The 14831-nt window shown below is 38.1% G+C and overlaps 1 protein-coding gene across 2 annotated transcripts in view; it reads left to right on the top strand.

The window, feature by feature from the left end:
• mpped2a (metallophosphoesterase domain containing 2a) overlaps positions 1-14831 on the top strand; it is an 82888-nt gene that overhangs the window by 29732 nt on the left and 38325 nt on the right. For both annotated transcript variants that reach the window (XM_042490869.1, XM_042490875.1), the window contains exon 4: positions 7919-8144. In XM_042490869.1, coding sequence (XP_042346803.1) covers positions 7919-8144 — 226 coding nt within the window. The remainder of the gene's footprint in view (positions 1-7918; positions 8145-14831) is intronic.

The raw sequence follows: 14831 nt of genomic DNA, 5'->3' as shown, positions 1-14831 counted from the left end.
TAGGATTCGAAGGCTTGTCATTGAACTGCTGCATGCTGATATTCAGGGTTCCTGCTGATCCTTAAAAAAGTCTTAAGACATTAAATTAAATAATCTAAAAGTAAGCCCTTAATTGGGAATAAAATGTCTTAGATCAGTCTTTCAGAAGTCTTAAAAAATGCTGAGATATTAGGACGAGGTTATTATGATTTTTTTTCCCTAACATTGTATTGTGAAATCTCCAAAATATATAATACTTGTTTTTCAAAAATAATTTACTAATTTAAGGTCACACAGATCAGGATAGAGTAACTAACAACACTCATTTAACTTTACCGCATCCAATCAAATGAAAAATGAACAAGCTTTTTTTCTCTGTAAAAAGTTTTAAATATTTTCAGCATTTAAAGTAGACTACTAACTTTTCAACTTGACCAAAAAATAATGGTTTATGCTGAAGTTAATATTACAGCAAACTTGTCTCTACTAAGTGATTGATAGTGGTTCATATTTTTTCCCTGCAATTTGGGGTTATTGTAAAAATACGAATTTTAATTGGAGTGGCAATAAAAAGTCTTAAATCTAACTTGCCCTAAGTTGCAGGAAACTTGGATTCAGGTTTGCTAAGTATTATTTGCAATATAAAATCTCTGTTAATTCGCCCAACATCCTCTTTATATGGTTTTAAATCTGCTTTTTACCTAAAAATCTTTAGGTCTTCTGATTGTAAAATGTGATTTGTGTTGGGCAACCACAGTAGTGCACCCACTTTACCAGACTCTTACTGCCAGGTGCTGCGCCCTAATTCTCACACACCTGTATACAATAGAGGAACACACACACACATAAACACACACACACACGCTATTGTTTTCTGCTGCGTCACCGTTTAAACAGCACCTGGCACCACCAGAAGGGCACACTGGTCAGCTTTTCTATCAAACTCTTCTATCCATCACCACGGACAGCCATGTCAAGTGTGTGTATATCTGTGTGTGCGTGTGTCTGTACTTTGTTAAGCCTCAGTGAAAACAGCGATATCAGCCATAATGGAGAATCGATGCAGGGCAAAGTGGAAAATTGCTCAGTATAGTTGGGAGCACCCTGTCTCGTTTCTGAATGTGGAGCTGCACACCTGGTCATCTAACTGTCGGGGTGGATGGAAAATTGTAACAAAAGTATGACAGCCACTTGATGAAAATGAGAAAAAAATATCTTTAGTTGTAATCTTTTTTTTTTCAATGTGCAGTATTATGAGAATAATTGGAATTTCACAAGAAAAAGCACTTATATCAAGAGCGTAATGGTCAAGTTATTTTTAATTTAGAGAAATAGTCAAACTGTTATGAGAAGTGATAAATCTGAGAAAAAAAAGTCATACCGAGGAGACAACAGCAGCAACTTCATCAGAAAAGTCATAAAATTATGAGAATAAATTCAGAATAAAGAGGATAAATGCACTCATATTGCAGATATTGGTCAAATTTAAAGATAATTACCTTCACAAAAACTGGTCTGTCTTATCCTCAAATACCCCTAAAATCCTAATAGAGATGTTATTTATAAAGCTTCTGTCATTGTTTTTACACAAAGTAACATTTTTTAATCTGTAAAAGTTTTGTTTCAAAAGCTTTTAAGTCAGTAAAAACATCTTTTTGCTTTAGTTGGTATCTTTTGCTTCTGTTTGGAGGGCAGACGGCTTTTATCAGTCGGCAGCCAAAAATGTGACTCATTTATGTTTTGGCTATTACAGTGCTGGTGTGAGGTTTACATAGAGAATCGGCTCGAGTGACGGAAACACAAGTGTGTGTGAAAGGTTGGATATTCCCTCCAAGGCTGGTTTCTGTCCTTGTTGATGAAGGCAGAGAGAGTGTGAGAGTGGAGGAGAATGGAGTCAGACATGGAAATGAAAAGAAAGCAGTGTGGTAGAATGTCATGCTGAAAAACACGAGTTTGAAGGCATCTTAGATGAATGATTTGATTGATTTATTTTTGGATAAAAGTTAAGGGTTTCAGTGTACAGACTGACTGCTCAGCCAAAACTTGCAGAATAATTAACATCCACACAGATTTTAAACAATGATCAGATTACTCAAAAATTGCTTATCAGCTGTTTCAGTGTAGTTTTTGAGCTGCTGTTGTTGCAGAAATGGAGGTTTGATGCCGTATGTAAAAGTTTTACACATTACCTTTTGTTTTTGGCATGTATTGGGTGAGTTTGTATGTAAAGAAAATTCAAGCATTTTAGAAACTTGTTAAAGTTCTGTGTGCATATCTAATTTTAAAGTTTTATTTTTTAAATTTTAAAGTACAGATTTTACTGTCTTTTGGGAATTGAATATTAGGTACATGAGGAGACAGAGAATTGGCGTCAAATATTGAGAACCAAGAGTCAGGGATTTATTTTTGTTTTAAAGAAACATACTGTAATTTTCTTTTAGCATTTTTTGAAAGCAAAGCATGGACTGCTTCAGCTTTTTCAATCATTTTTAAGCATGTAGCATGTACCTTTATCAGGTTAGAAATATGGCTTACAAAGAAAAATGTAATCACTATGCAGAAGTAATTTCATGCAGGGAAGAACATTATAGAGCATTTTGGCAGCAGTAGTATTCAAATTGCAGTTAGAGTTGATAAAACTGAAGCAAAATATTAAACAACATCCAAACAGATTCTAAACTTTGGACTAGGTGAGCATGTATTTGTTATTTTAAAGCCTCTGTAAACGTGCTTTTGTGCTCCTCTGCTGCCTCTCCTCCCCCTCAGCCTCCTCTCAGAAGGCTCTGGAAGAGGCAGTGGTTTGCTAAAGGCATCGACTGCTGTTTGGCATGTTGAGGTAGATCATTGGAGATCGATGCAGAGGAACGAGCTTTCCCTGACCCATCCTGTCTGATGGTCGAGCACCGGCTCTGATCTGCCGCTTTAAGCTGCTCCCACAGGCCTCTGCAGCTCTTATGTGTGTGTGTGTGTGTTTGTGTCTATGCTCAAATGTTTAATGTGTAGATAAAGGAGTTTAATATACGTGTTAAACAGAGAGAACTAACAGATGGTTTGTTGTTCACTTACAGTATTTCACAGTATTTCTTTTCTTTTTTTTGCATTCAAATTTAATTTTCCATTTTATTTAAAGAACAAATCTTAAAACTAATCACAAACCAAGCCTTACTCTTTGTATACAATACTTCAAATATTCATAAACTTCTTCTATTCCTCGCTTATTTATTTGAAAGTTACAAAACACTACTGATAACATGATATCAGTAGTGTTTTGTAACTTTGTGAACAGAAGATTACCCTTTTTATTTTTTTTTTTATAATCGCTAACAAGCATTTACCTCAGGTCCTCCTTCTAAACTCTTAACACATAAACACACCTTCATCTCACAATAAGCCAATATAAAGATGCATCAGTAGAGCAAGCTTCTTTTCCATCATTTTATGGACTGGATTAATTGACAAAATAATATTAATATTATTCAATAATGAAAATATGCATAAGTTGCAGCCTTGATTTACACATCCAGCATACACAGAGTAACATTAGCACTCTTTTGAAGTCCTGTCTCCGTCCAACCAATGATTTTAAGTTCAATATTCACTCTGCTTTTAGCTCTGTTTTCGTCTCCACCAATGCTAAATGCTCCAAAATCTTCACCAGACAGTTGCAAACTTAGTCTGTCTGCTGTTAAGTGCTGATTAGGCACACACAGGGAGTCCAGTAGAGCCTTATCCTCGTAAATAGTGAAGTTGCAGGCTGTTAAATCAGGATGGAAACACTATGTCACTGATGCATTAAAATTTGAAAGCAGGCAGTAAACACAAAATCTACCTGCAGTGAGATGCAGCCAATTATTATCCCTGATAATGAATCCATGTTGGAATCATAGAAACAGTGGAGTTAGGTGACTTTACTTGTTTTGAACGTATTTCTCATTTTTAGAAACCACTGAGAGTGAAACTTGTGATTTGGGTGCTATAACCACACTGTCGGTCATGTTACAGTATTTTTGTTTCGGTGCTCTACACAGATCTGACACCTGCCCGCACGCACGCCCTCATCCCCAGTTCTCTTAAGCTCTGTGCCACCGTTGCTTGTCGTAAAAGGCGACGGCGTCTGCGACACGGCAGTCCCTGGGGACCGCCACATTTCCTCAAGGATTAATTTGAGGAAAAAAGAAGAGATGAGACGGGGACGACAAGTTAATTTTCTGAGATATTCACCTCTCTTAATTTAGGAAATACCATGTAGAATATTTTTTTCTCCTGTTTGCCCCTGTTGTAAAGAATATATTTTTAGTATAGCACTGTGAAAAACATTTTCTAGTTGAAATGTTTTCAGATGTTTTTGCCTTCTTACATCTTTTCCCTTCTTGAGAGGCATGACAAAACTCTGCACACGTAGTTCTTCACAGACTTTTGATTTCCTCTTTCATACCCGTTTGTGGGCGAAAAAAATAAGAAATAAATCTTGGTGTATCACTCCACCAGCCCTCTGTAAGATGTATCACGGTGGCAATAAAAAGCAGTAGAAATTCCCAGTAGAGTAATGGAGATGGAGTTGTTTGATGGTAATTATGTTTTCCCCACCTTTTCCCTGTGTGGAGGTGGAGAGGATGATTCGCTTTTTGTGTGTGTGTGTGTGTGTGTGTGTGTGTGTGTGTGTGTGTGTGTGTGTGTGTGTGTGTGTGTGTGTGTGTGTGTGGATGTGTGATCCAGTTAGAGTGCTGGGGGACTGAGAGACGGCGCTCTCATATAAGGTTAGGCTGGAATTTATGATCCTGAGACGCGACAAGAGCTAATTTAGAGTAGCGGGAATGAAACCTGTGGACCGGGGACCATGATTCTTTCATTTTCAGCATTAGAGAACACACACACACACACACACACACACGCACACACAGACTGATGCAGTGGAATTTTTTTATCTCTGCATTGAGCCCAGCATATCCTGATTAAATTTGTATTCTATTCAGTTTCCATTATCTTTATTTCCAATTGTGAACTTGACCGCTGCAAAATTGAGCAGCGCTGTTCCATCTTTTCTTTCACTGACTGTCATGAGTCCAAAGCTTTTTTCATTCAACAAATATGTTTTATTGGATTCTTTATTCAACATTTTATTCAATTCAGTCATAACCTTCTGCTATCACTGGCAGGAGACACATGGAGCAGAGGACAAAAACATTTCACAGAGAGGGGTATAGGCTAATGTGGCGAGCGCAATACCTTCCTGTCACTCACACTGCATGTCGATGGTGGATGTAGGCGTCTCACTGTGCATTTGTGCAGTAATCCTGTAGTGTATGAAAGGGATTTGTTTGTTTTTTGTCAATGAATATGTCTCAGGAGATGCTGTAAAATCTGTTAAATGTTGAAATATTGCTGCAAATGCAATTGCAAAGGAGGTAAGACAAAGGTACATTTAAGGTTTTTTTTCTTTTTCGCTCAAATTGATGTCAGAACAAATGTCCTACGGAGGTTTACATACGGAGTACCATTGTTGCAAAATGTATCAGTAAATCACCTCTTGCCAGCCCTACATGACATTACAGCTCAACAATATGACAGTTTGTTCTTTAGTAGTCACAATGAATTCATTAGCATAGCACAGACTCATTACTCATGTCAGCGCGACGCTTCTGAAGGGCTGCTGTAGGTTGAAAACTTCATTCTAGTATTTTAACAAATTCTGTCCAGTTTACACAGACAAAATATTATACATCAGAGCTTAAATAATTAAATCAATTAATTTATCAGTTGTTTGGCACAAAATTGACTGTCATCGTTAACGACTGATCGATCATTTTAAGTCATTTTTTAGCAAAAATGTCAGTTATTCCCAAGTTCCAGCTTCTCACTTGTGAAAATTTGCTGCTTTTCTTCGTATTATTTGATAATAAAAAAAATGTCTCTTTGGTTATGGACTGTTGGTCGAACATAACAAGCACTTTGTACTATAGAAATTGTGACATTGTGTCATTTTTTACTGTTTTCCAACATTTTATAGACCAAACAATTACCAGGTTAATCAAGAAGATGTTCAGCAGATTAATAAGTAATTAAAAATAATCATTAGTTGCAGCCTGATTATAAATTACATTGCCTGTGTGGGGTGTGCTGCAATTAGGAGCAGGGGTCCTGCTATGTTAACTTTACACATAAATTAGCTTAGATTAGTTATTACAGGATCTACAGAGCAGGCTAAAAAGGACAGAGAGGAAAGAAGACTGGAAAAAAAACACTGAAGGAGAGAAATATTGAGAAAGAACAGAGGGCGATGAAGGCCAGAGCCTTTTGTTGAGTGCTCAATCTGCTGGAATAAAGTAGTAAGTCAGTTTCTTGATAGCGAAGGGGAAGGCGGGACAAATCACCCCGACAGAGGAGAGCGAAAAGGGCACAGCAGAAGTTGAAAGATGAGGGGATGAGAATTGTAATAGATGTTCTTCTTTATTTAGTTCAGGTTCGTGCTTCTTCCAGCCGCCCGGTGTCTGCAGAGATGGACGGTGGTCTGTTGGGGTCAAGCAGAGCCGTCAGCTGTGGTTGTAACCTCTCTGACTGTCTGAATTGAGGGTGTTTTTCCCTCCACTTATCTGAGTTTTCTATCCAGTCCTGATCTGTACTCTGGGTTAGGTATACAGGGAGCTGCAGGGGAGAGTAGGCTCCGTGTCCAAAATATTAGGACAACCTGCTGTTTCTGTAGAAATAGACTGACCAGGAGGGAAGTACAAACCCTTTGTGATTGTATGAAATACTGAGAGCAGAGCTGCACAATTTGGACAAAACATACAGTGTGAATCATTTGCAGTTAAATCAAATCAAACATTTTATTCAGGAATTTAACAACCTCATGCACAAATATTCTGCAGATACAGTGCACATTAAAAAAAATACTTTACTAACTTGCTGACAATATGCAGTTAAATATGTTCAAATATAACTTTTATCAAGCAGCAGATTTGTATTCTGACATTCATAAGTACAACACAGGAAACATACCAAGCAGTGTAAGTTGCCACACAGCGGTTACAGGAAGTTGCAGCAGCCGCTTCGAGCTGCAGCCGTTTGATTCTGTGTTAAAGTTGGATTTTGTCCAAGTTTAGTGGTGAATTGCAGCCAGCTGTAGCTGCAGGAAAGCTATAAACAGAATTATTTGACTCCTGATATTTTGACAGATAGTACAATTAATTTAACCACCTGAAACACATGAGCATACCCCCCGCTGCAAAAAATTTAATTATTTCAGTAAGCTCCACTTCCTTGTTGCTTGGTTTGTTTTCAGCATAGGCCCGATTTCTTCAGGAATGCTCTGAATCACTTCTGAGTGCCAACATTTGTCATTTTTTTTATTAAAAAAAAAAAACCAATTGAAACTTTTCTTTTCTTTTCTTTTCAGTATGAATAAACTTGATGCTTACAGTATATTTCCAGTAATTTCTAATTAATTTATCACAAAATAACAATTAAAAGGCGACACATCAATGCAACAGGAACTGAAGTAAAAAATGTGGGATATTAAAACCTTTGGACAAGATCTGTGTAAAATGACTGAACAGATCACTCTAGTAATTTATCAATGGAACCCTGATCTATTGGTTTTTCACCTCTTTCATTTTATATAATCTGCTCATTAACGCGATCAAACTCTGATGTAAGAAAGTTTCATCATAGATGCAGCTATAGAAAAGCTGCTTAGCTGTCAGTGCTTATGATCGTTTGTGCATGTCGATACTGCAGATGTCATCCACTTTTGCTCAGCGATTTGCTCAACAGTGGGTTGATTGAAGAGTTTTAGCTCTGTCTTTAGTGCTGATTGTAACTGCAGCTTCTTCAGTTTAGTTGAATTTGTCACTTTGGTCAGCTTATGCACAAAAATGTCATTATTTTCTACATATTAGTGGAGCATCAGCTCACCCCGCTTTCCCTCTCTTGTCTCCTTTAGGTGGCCTCCCGTACGAGTTTAAGGTGGTGATCGCTGGAAACCACGAGCTGACCTTTGATAAGGACTTTATGGCCGAGCTGGTCAAGCAGGATTACTACCGATTCCCCTCAGTGTCCAAACTGAAACCAGAGGACTTTGACAATGTCCAGTCGCTCCTCACAAACTGTGTGTACCTGCAGGACTCGGACGTCACCATAAAGGGATTCCGGATATACGGGGCGCCATGGTAAGAAACACCAACCATCTTCTTTTGTCCTCCATCCAAAGCGACTCTCATCACTTTCTGTCTTTCATAACCGCTGAGTCACATTTCTGTCAGGTTGTGTTGAGGATCCCTGAGGTGAAGGTGTGCCTCCCCTCTGTCAGTGTCTGGCTGTTTTCCAGCTCCCCTCCCTGCAGTAACTCTGTACTTGCTCTCAGTGAGAGGCCTCTCTTACATGCAGGGTGCTATTCCCAGCTCGCACATTCCTTTATGAGCTCAGGACCTTCGCATGCTCCCCGGGCTTACGTTACACCTGTGTTTTGACACGGGGTTAAGTGATACGCGTGGTACCGGGACACTCTGTCAATAGGCTCTCAGGTGCGGAAAGTACACGGGGGGGGGGTCGAGGAATGGTGCAAGCAGCGTGTATTCAACAAACAGAGGCAGGTGGGAAGGAGAAGGGTTTGTGCAGGGAAAGTACTTGTCGTCATTATGGAAGAAAACTCTCCTCAGATCTCTGCTGGATGTATAACTTCTGATACAAAGTTTCATATGCTATAATGTTAGAAATGAAAAACTGTGTTCATACAGTAATGCCATTTTTAATCTGATTTTTAGGGTTAACCGTAGTGCCCAGATGCATAAAACTGTGTGTATGCACAAAGACAGAAATGTGCACACTCATACTTTTTTCAGATTTTCTAAAGCCACAGGATTCCCAATGTGGAGCTGTGCGCACGTGCACAGGCCACGTATCCACACCTTCAGTTCGTCATAAATGGATGTAGAATGAAGTAAACATCTGTTTGCATTTGTTAGACCTGTCAATGAGAAGAACAGTAAAGAAGAAGAAGTGAAATTTCACTGGTCATGTTGCATCCAGGGTTCCCACAGTTATGAAATTATAGAAACCATTTTCCAGGCCTGGAAATGGTTTGGAACTGATAGAATGTTTCTGAAAAGTTTTGAATAGACATAGTTTTGGTTTTTGTTTCAATTATATTCATAAAATACTCAAAACATGTCTAACATTATTGGAAATCGTGTGCTGCACTGCATGAAAGTTGAATGGATCTTCATTTTTCTATCCCCAAAGAGCGATGTAGCCTTGATGTCTTGAAAGTATGCGTATGCGCCGATGTAGCTATTTGCATATGCAACTAGTTTGCAGCAGGCATGTCTAACTTCCGAGTAAAGATAGCAAGTGTGAGCAGGTTTCTTATCCCCAAACGGGTGGGAAGTGTGTGTTTTACAAACTGTAATGCAGTAAGTAGGGCTGGAGCAGTTACTTCCATCCATGAATTATTTTTGCAACTGTTTTAGTATTTAAAAAGGTTGAAAAATATGTTGAAAATAAAAAAAGGTACTGTTTTTAGATGGCTCGCTTATTCTGCCAAAGACTTTGAAAATTTGATCTTATGTCCTCAATGTCAGTTTTTCCCCATTGTCAAAAAAAGGTGTTGTCTTGAAGTTAGAAATTACAGTATAGTGACAACACTTGCTGGTGTTTTAAGTTTGTATCGATGATGACACATGATCATTTCATCGATATATCGATGCAGATCGAAGGATTGTTACACCCGTGCTAGCTAATAGTCCTTTATTCCCATCCGTGTGATGCTCTCACTTTGCTCCATTCACCTTTGCTGTTGTCCAGCAGAAAGAAATCTGTGTAGTTTAGTCCGCTCTTCTGTCGTCTTACAGTATTTGAGCAGTCTTGCAGTCTGACCTCGGCTTTTCTGCGCTGCAGCTGTGTATTTTGTTGTGTGGCGGTCGACTCTTGAACTTCCTCTGTCCTGCTATGACTCCCTCTCCTCCCCCTCTCTCTCTCTCTCTCTCTCTAGTCCTCACAAGTCTGCTCCAGACTTAAAATAACTATTTAGGTCACACCTTCATCCTGTAGTGGCTATAATTAGCAGGTTTGCAGGCTGCCTTCAAAAGCAGCAGGGGGACAGTTACAGGGGCAGATCCCTGCGTTCCTCAGACATCACAGCAGCAGGAAGGAGAGATTACCTTCTCTTTTTCCGTCCATCCTTCCTCTTCTCCATCCTTCTGTTTGAGAGAGGAAGGATGCTGCCCCCCTCTCCCTGGTGGGTGTTTAGTGTGAGGGCTGGTAAGTGTCTGTTGTGACAGCTGGGGGTCTCGTGAGAGGCCGAGTGGACAGCTTGGCCACCCCCGCCCCCTCCTCAGCTTCCTCACCTCCTTCACACCCATATGCCACCGTGGCCCGAGGTCTGGCCTGCTTGTCCAGTGTGAGGTCTCACTTAGCCTCGCAGTGACCCCTCACTTCATCAACAGCTCACCAGCTCGCCGCCTGGGTGGCCGATCTGCTCCGAGCCCTCAGCGCTCTGCTGCTGCAGGCCGGGACGCGACAGCATCGCTCAAGAAATGTAGCGTGTAACTACCACCTGATAAACGCTGCTCTGCTGCTGCTGATTTAAAACACAGTAAAATATGGTAGTTTTCAGCTCGCTGGCCAATTTATTTATTCACACATCTGCTTTCGGTGGCGGACCTCAGCAATCTTCACAAGACAGGGTGTCTGTAAATCCTTAAAAAGTCTTAATTTTCTAAATATTATTGAATTTTTGAGGTTTTAATTGCCTTTAACATTTTATCTAATTTCATTGATTCATCATTTAATTTATTATTGTCCAAACGAGTCAAGATCTTCTGTCAAGTCCACATTTCTGATATTACAATACCGTGTTTTTATGTCATACTTGTACTTACTTGTTGGCAAAATGTAGATTAGCTGAACTCACTCTAATAACCATATTCACACATAAAACCAACCCATGCACTTGACTGCAGTTTTTATGTACAGCTTACTGTTTTACTTACCTGTAATGTTTCTAGGAAAAAGAAAAAGATAATTTCTCCCCAAAACAAGTCCTAAAAGCATGGATTTAAAATGTTTTCTACCCATGGACTCCCTGATGAAATGACAAATTGTCATCTTTCAGAGAAAATACGTATTTTTGGCTATGACAGTATGTACAGGAAAATAACAAACAACAGTCATTTGTTTTTTTGGTTCAAATGCCTCACATTTTAAAACTTTATGAACATTTTGGTAAATGTCCCACCCCCATCTGACTCCAACCGAAGCAAAATGCCATCAAAAGGGTGTTTCCTTGTGTCTTCTCTCTTTGACGTGAAATCAACTTCTAAAAACGCATTTTCTGCTTTTTGAATCCGCTCTAGCAGATTTGTCCTACTTTGAATGAAAGTGTACATTATGTCCAAACATCACAGCACAAAATACAATAGTTTGATTATAACCAGCACAATGGAAAACACAACTTTAATATTCCCTTCACAGCTCCTCTTTTTTTGTTTCATAAAATCCACCAAAATTAATGATTTGTGTTTCTCAAAACACATTAACTGCTGGATCGATTAGTGAAATTTTATATCACTGGAGCACGCAGGATTCTTAAGTTTGCTCTTGTTAATTGTAGAGAAGCAGCAGGTTACAGCTGCTCAGACAAAATGACCCTGCAGGTTTTCATCGTACGAGATGGAAGAAAACATTCTGCTCTGACTGACTGATTAGCAACATTACAGCCTTCTTTCCCTCACTGCTCTCACCATTTCTTTTTATCAATCCATCATTTAAATGTCTATTTTTAAAGGTCTTATGGATAAAAATGACATTCCGCTGCAGCGCTTTTCAAACATAATCCATTTTATAATTATCTGCAGCAGGTTGTCAGTTCAGCATGTGGCCATTTACAGCGGAGATTTTTGGATATACCACTGAGGAACAGTTCATTCGGTGCTATGTATTTTGTAAATGTGTTTTGGACACATCCATGTCTGCTGTCCTCACATTGCACAAATAATCCTCTGGTTCAACTTCAAAAAAATAATCAATGTAACAGTTTGCATGGATCTTTTTAAGCAGTTCCAACTCTGGCAGTATTGAGTAAATCTTTTTTTGTCTGACAAACGTAATTAACCAAATAACTAAAATTATTTGCTTTGACACTGAAAACTGTACAACCGACTTAATATTAATCAAAATGTTGTGGTGATATTAAGTCTTTTATTTGAGCTATTCTAACTTCTAACTTTTCATTTCATCCTACTCAAAACTGTCCATGCAAATACTAATAATAATATTTTTGACAATTCACAAATCATTTCACCTTAGTCAGAATAAATAACACATTTTGTCTCATAGTTTCTTTTAACCATGAACAGTTTGTGTAGGCCTAACATGCTTTCACATCATATCAGTGGAAATATCAACTTTCCCACGCCGCTCGTTTCAACTTTTCATTTTCTAAAACTGAGGAAGTAAAGCCGGTTCTGAACTCCTCTCTTCAGGGACTGAGGTGGATTTGAAGGAGGCCAAGCTTTCTCACACACACACACACACACACACACACACACAGATTTTTGGTTACTTAAATATGTGTTCAACACATTGCCTCAGTTAATTAATCTCACTAGAGCATCTGAAAAGCCAGTTATCTATAAAAAAAATGTTTTAAAAATCTTCAGCGTTGAGGGAAATTGCCCCAGATGTTGCAAATCTGAAAACACTTCTGGCTTTGGGTTCATTGCTGAAAAAGAAATGTGTTCAGAAATGATCTTAATCTAAAAGCATTAGGACAGTGATAATAATTAAAATCCCTTCAACTGCTTGGTTGTTATTATGTTGATGTCAACACTGGGTTATAAATTTATTTCCTTCATGATACCATCTCAGTAAAGTAAGAAATGACGTGACCATCATGAGGCTGCACGAGACAAAAATACAAGTTACTCTTTCTGTTTCCTCCCAAAACAAAACAGCTTTAATTTGCAGCAGATTGCTTTCAATCAAGATGTAATTTGGTTTCTCTTTTTCACTTCTATTTGAATTAAAACGTTAGAGCAGCACTATCTTCTCTCATTCAGATACTTAAAAGCTACAAACAGCAGCGACTGAAATAAGAACGTAAACGTCGTGAATAAAGCAGGTAAATAGAAAATATCCTTGAGCTTCCATTAGCAGAAAAAAATAAGCGATATACATGATTAGCAAACATGGAGGATTGGATTTTTCTAGGGATGCAACCAAAGATTATTCTCATAATTAAAATGCTTATTATTTTTTCAATTAATGATCTTTGAAATTAAAATTTTCACTATGTGTCCAAGGTGGTGTCTTGTTGCTTTTTTTGTCCGAGCAAAACTTTTAAAACACTATTTAACACTATTTACAATTATATGAAACATAGAAAAAGAGCAATTCCACACATTTGAGAGGCTAAAACTAAAAAATATGCTTGAATATTTGTTTAAAATAATTAATTCTGTAACACCCTTTGATTCGAAGCGATGAAATATTGTAGATATTCTTTTCTTACATCTTTCTTTAAGAAAAAAACAATTTTATGTGGCTTTTTTTTAATAACTTTGTAAAGTTGAAACATTTTGAGTAAAACTGTTCTGACCCTTTTCACTTCTGCTTGGAGTGAAAGCAGCGTACCGTGAAAGACACACAACACACACTGTTTAATGACAGATGCTTAACAGACCGAATACCTAAACCTCCTCTTCTCATACTCACACATTCCTACACACACACACACACACACACACACACACACACACACACACACACACACACACACAGTGCAAAGATGAGCAGGCTTCTGCACCGTGTCAATCAAACCTCTTTAGGAGAAGCTGAAGGTCTCTGGGAGCTTTACAGTTTTAGATTTTGTTCGCATCGTTAACTCTTTCTGCTCCAGGCAACAAGATTTAGGAGCCAAGTAAAACTCTTTTCTTTGAACTTTTTAATGTATTTATAATCTTTGTTTTAATCTTCTGTCTTTAATCTACTGCTTTAATGCAGGATATGAATTTCTGGTTGTTTTTTTTTTTGCCCTTTGTAAAATGGTAAAACGTTAAGTGCTGCTCCAGTCTGACAGCTTTAGGTTAAACACTTCAGATCTGCGCTGAATTGTTAGATGATTACAACAATCTGTGTGAACAATCTGTGAACTTTAATTAAATTATTTATCAACAAAAAAAATCTGAAATATTTTTAGGTCAAAGCTGCTGAAACATAATGTTTTGCCTTTTTTCTTTGTTTGGTATCGCTGTAAAGTTTATGGGAGCAAGTGAGGCAAAATAAACTATTTAATGACTGAATTTGGGCTTCAGAAAGTTGAAAGGAGCACACAGTAATCTCAGAGTTATCTGTCATTATCTGAGACTACCTGATATGGAAATGTTTTGAAAATTTTGATGTATTCCTACTTTAAGATGCAAATCAGGGTTCTCACGGTCATGGAAAACCTGGAAAAGTCATGTTAATTTTCTCCCTGCGTTCTGTCTTTCCCTTCATGTATGGCACCTCGCTGAAACTGAATCTGATATCTTTTAAAAGCGCCGGGCACGTAGGAATAGAAAAAAATTTATTATGGGACCTTGAAAAGTCACAAAAAGTTTTGAAATTTTATACACAAAAATGTGTGAGAACCTTGTGCATTTAATATCCGACTCTGGCATTATGCTTTTAGGACTGAATATCAATTCATTTAAAAGTTATTGAACAAAGTGAAAAAATCTCTCAGACCAAGAAACGTAACTCACTTGCAAACGGAAGAATGGCTTTACACAGTTTTTTCAACAGATGCATTTGTACGATCAATACCTGCCTCATGACTGCAGACTGTTCCTCTTTTCTGGTGCACTGTATGCTCCGAC

Source organism: Plectropomus leopardus, chromosome 1 (genome assembly GCF_008729295.1).
Source record: "Plectropomus leopardus isolate mb chromosome 1, YSFRI_Pleo_2.0, whole genome shotgun sequence".
In the NCBI taxonomy this organism is placed as follows: Eukaryota; Metazoa; Chordata; class Actinopteri; order Perciformes; family Serranidae; genus Plectropomus; species Plectropomus leopardus.
The sequence above is the reverse complement of the archived record's forward strand: the minus strand, read 5'-3'. Positions and strand labels throughout refer to the sequence as shown.